This window comes from Physella acuta, unplaced genomic scaffold (assembly GCF_028476545.2).
Source record: "Physella acuta isolate Inbredline_101_S28 unplaced genomic scaffold, ASM2847654v3 ptg000713l, whole genome shotgun sequence".
In the NCBI taxonomy this organism is placed as follows: domain Eukaryota; kingdom Metazoa; phylum Mollusca; class Gastropoda; family Physidae; genus Physella; species Physella acuta.
Window position 1 is genome coordinate 457,501 of NW_026732231.1, and position 3,441 is coordinate 460,941.

General features: G+C 40.3%; 1 protein-coding gene across 1 annotated transcript in view; it reads left to right on the forward strand.

The window, feature by feature from the left end:
- The window catches only part of LOC131949748 (integumentary mucin C.1-like), a 6,280-nt gene extending 3,202 nt beyond the window's left edge, over positions 1-3,078 (forward strand). The window contains exons 5-8 of the mRNA XM_059311619.1: positions 1,460-1,666; positions 1,930-1,955; positions 2,039-2,119; positions 2,810-3,078. Of these exons, the coding sequence (XP_059167602.1) occupies positions 1,460-1,666; positions 1,930-1,955; positions 2,039-2,086 (281 nt within the window). The 3' untranslated portion in view covers positions 2,087-2,119; positions 2,810-3,078. The remainder of the gene's footprint in view (positions 1-1,459; positions 1,667-1,929; positions 1,956-2,038; positions 2,120-2,809) is intronic.
- The last annotated feature ends 363 nt before the right edge of the window (positions 3,079-3,441 follow it).

Genomic DNA, 3,441 nt, shown 5'->3' on the forward strand with positions numbered 1-3,441 from the left:
ACCTTGAGGATAGTTCTCGTGTCAGAGACCTTGAGGATAGTTCTCGTGTAAAAGACCTTGAGGATAGTTCTCGTGTAAGACCTTGAGGATAGTTCTCGTGTCAGAGACCTTGAGGATAGTTCTTATGTCAGAGACCTTGAGGATAGTTCTCGTGTCAGAGACCTTGAGGATAGTTCTCGTGTCAGAGACCTTGAGGATAGTTCTTATAACAGAGAACTTGAGGATAGTTCTCGTGTAAGAGACCTTGAGGATAGTTCTTATAACAGAGAACTTGAGGATAGTTCTCGTGTAAGAGACCTTGAGGATAGTTGTTATAACAGAGACCTTGAGGATAGTTCTTATAACAGAGACCTTGAGGACAGTTCTCGTGTCAGAGAACTTGAGGATAGTTCTCGTGTAAGAGACCTTGAGGATAGTTCTCGTGTAAGAGACCTTGAGGATAGTTCTCGTGTAAGAGACCTTGAGGATAGTTCTCGTGTGAGAGACCTTGAGGATAGTTCTCGTGTAAGAGACCTTGAGGATAGTTCTCGTGTAAGAGACCTTGAGGATAGTTCTCGTGTGAGAGACCTTGAGGATAGTTCTCGTGTAAGAGACCTTGAGGATAGTTCTCGTGTGAGAGACCTTGAGGATAGTTCTTATAACAGAGACCTTGAGGATAGTTCTGGTGTCAGAGACCTTGAGGATAGTTCTTATGTCAGAGACTTTGAGGATAGTTCTCGTGTAAGAGACCTTGAGGATAGTTCTCGTGTAAGAGACCTTGAGGATAGTTCTCGTGTAAGAGACCTTGAGGATAGTTCTCGTGTAAGAGACCTTGAGGATAGTTCTCGTGTAAGAGACCTTGAGGATAGTTCTCGTGTAAGAGACCTTGAGGATAGTTCTCGTGTCAGAGACATTGAGGATAGTTCTCGTGTCAGAGACACTGATCAACTCTTGTTTAATGTTTTAATGGACTCGCTGATAGAGTACTTGGCTTGTTTTAAAATATATATGATCATACTTACTGATATTAAGAACTGTTAATAGATACGGGAGAATGGAAGGGGCGGGTGGCTGTATAAATGGGAGGTGGGGGTGAATGGATGGGAGGTGGGGTGAATGGATGGGAGGTGGGGGTGAATGGATGGGAGGTGGGGTGAATGGATGGGAGGTGGGGTGAATGGATAGGAGGTGGGGTGAATGGATGGGAGGTGGGGTGAATGGATGGGAGGTGGGATTAATGGATGGGAGGTGGGGGTGAATGGATGGGAGGTGGGGTGAATGGATGGGAGGTGGGGTGAATGGATGGGAGGTGGGGTGAATGGATGGGAGGTGGGGTGAATGGATGGGAGGTAGGGTGAATGGATGGGAGGTGGGGTGAATGAATAGAACGAGAGGTGAAAAATTGGTTGTGTACATTCTAATGGGGGATAAAAGAACATCTGTAAAGAGTGATTTAAATTGTACAATTGAATCTTTTCAGAGACTACCACTGTTACAACTACAACACCAGCATCAACAACTACCCCGACGACAACAACTACCCCGACGACAACAACTACCCCGACGACAACAACTACCAAAGCTACACCGACTAAAGCAACTACCAAGGCTAACCCAACTAAAACAATTACAAAAACAACAGCTAAAACAACAAAGCCTATTAAAGCTCTCCCCAGCACAACTCGAGGTTTGTAGAATGTCGTTTGTCACTGAAGGCATTCGTCATTATATGGTGTAATGTGTTATTCAATGCTAACCAAACATTTTTATATTTGGATTCTGTTAACAACGTTTGTAGATCAATTGTCATTCAATAATGTATATATATATATATATATATATATATATATATATATATATATATATATATATATATATATATATATATATATATATATATATATATACTTATAATACAACCATTTTATAGACTGTTCTTTTTTTTTCCAGATTCCCTCATACAGAAAGTAATTAAGGTAACTTTTTCTTTGCTAATGTCAAGCACGTAATGAGCCATAAGTATGGAGCCACCATTATCTCTTTGTTCATCTGTTGATAGGTTTCTGGTCAAGCTGCTCCCAGCGTCATCCGTACATCCTTGGTGTAGGATAACAGAGGAATCACAAGAGATAAAGTACAGGTGAGAAACTAGAGGTGATAATCTACAGGTAAGAAACCACAGGTGAGAAACTACAGGTGAGAAACTAGAGGTGAGAAACTACAGGTGAGAAACTACAGGTGAGAAACTACAGGTGAGAAACTAGAGGTGAGAATCTACAGGTAAGAAACCACAGGTGAGAAACTACAGGTGAGAAACAAGAGGTGAGAAACTACAGGTGAGAAACTACAGGTGAGAAACTACAGGTGAGAAACTACAGGTGAGAAACTACAGGTGAGAAACTGTAGGTGAGAATCTACAGGTAAGAAACTACAGGTGAGAAACTACAGGTTAAATCAACAGGTGAGAATCTATATATGAGAAAATACACGTAAGAAAGAACAGGTGAGAAAGAACAGATGATAAACTACAGGTGAGAAAGGTCAGGAGGGAAACTACAGGTAAGAAACTACATATGAGAAAGAACAGGTAAGAAACTTCAGATGAGAATTTTTAGGTGATGGACCACAGGTGAAAGAACATAGGTGAGAAACTATAGGTGAAATAACATAAGAAACACGTTGCTGGGGAGAATGTGGAATGTTTTTTAAAGTATAAACATGAGTGTATATAATCTGCCAAGTCTTTGAAGATACCTATATAAATACAAAATATCTAGACATTCACGTATTACTTAACCGCTTGTAAAAATATTGTTATCTTTTCTTACAGAAAACTTGTTCCAATCCACAACATCAGTCAATCTTTAATCACCGTGAGGCCAGAAAGTTCAATTATTTTCGCAGTTCAACTTCATACCATGGAATTTCAAAAACCCGGAGAGTATATGATAACAGACCCTATTTACTAAAGGATTACATAAACGTTTGAAAACATGCTGACATATGAGGCAGCACTAAGGAAACAACATCAACAGCTGTATTTAATATTTTGTTTAAGTGATGCAGTCATTTTTTGTTTATTTCGATTCAATAAAATACTTTTATGATCACCTGATGTATTCAATATTTCCCCTGAATAAGTATCTATTTCAGTTACATTTGGTGTTGAACTTTCCAGTTTATGATTGATTTGAGCAATGATGCTCCTCTGTTCACAGGTGTAAACCAAAAATATAAATAGGCTAGCAGCGGTGGCGTCGCTAGGTCGAGTGTCACCTGGTGCGGCACCTCATCATTCCCGTTCGTGCCTAAGACACATGGGGCAGATGAAGTAGAGTTCATCTGCTTCAGAGACCTCGGCATATGAAGGGATAGCGTGGTCAGCACTATGACCAGCCGCCTTTGTTTGCCTAACGTGAGTCAGTCACGTTCTACTGACTTGAACCTGTATAATATATATAT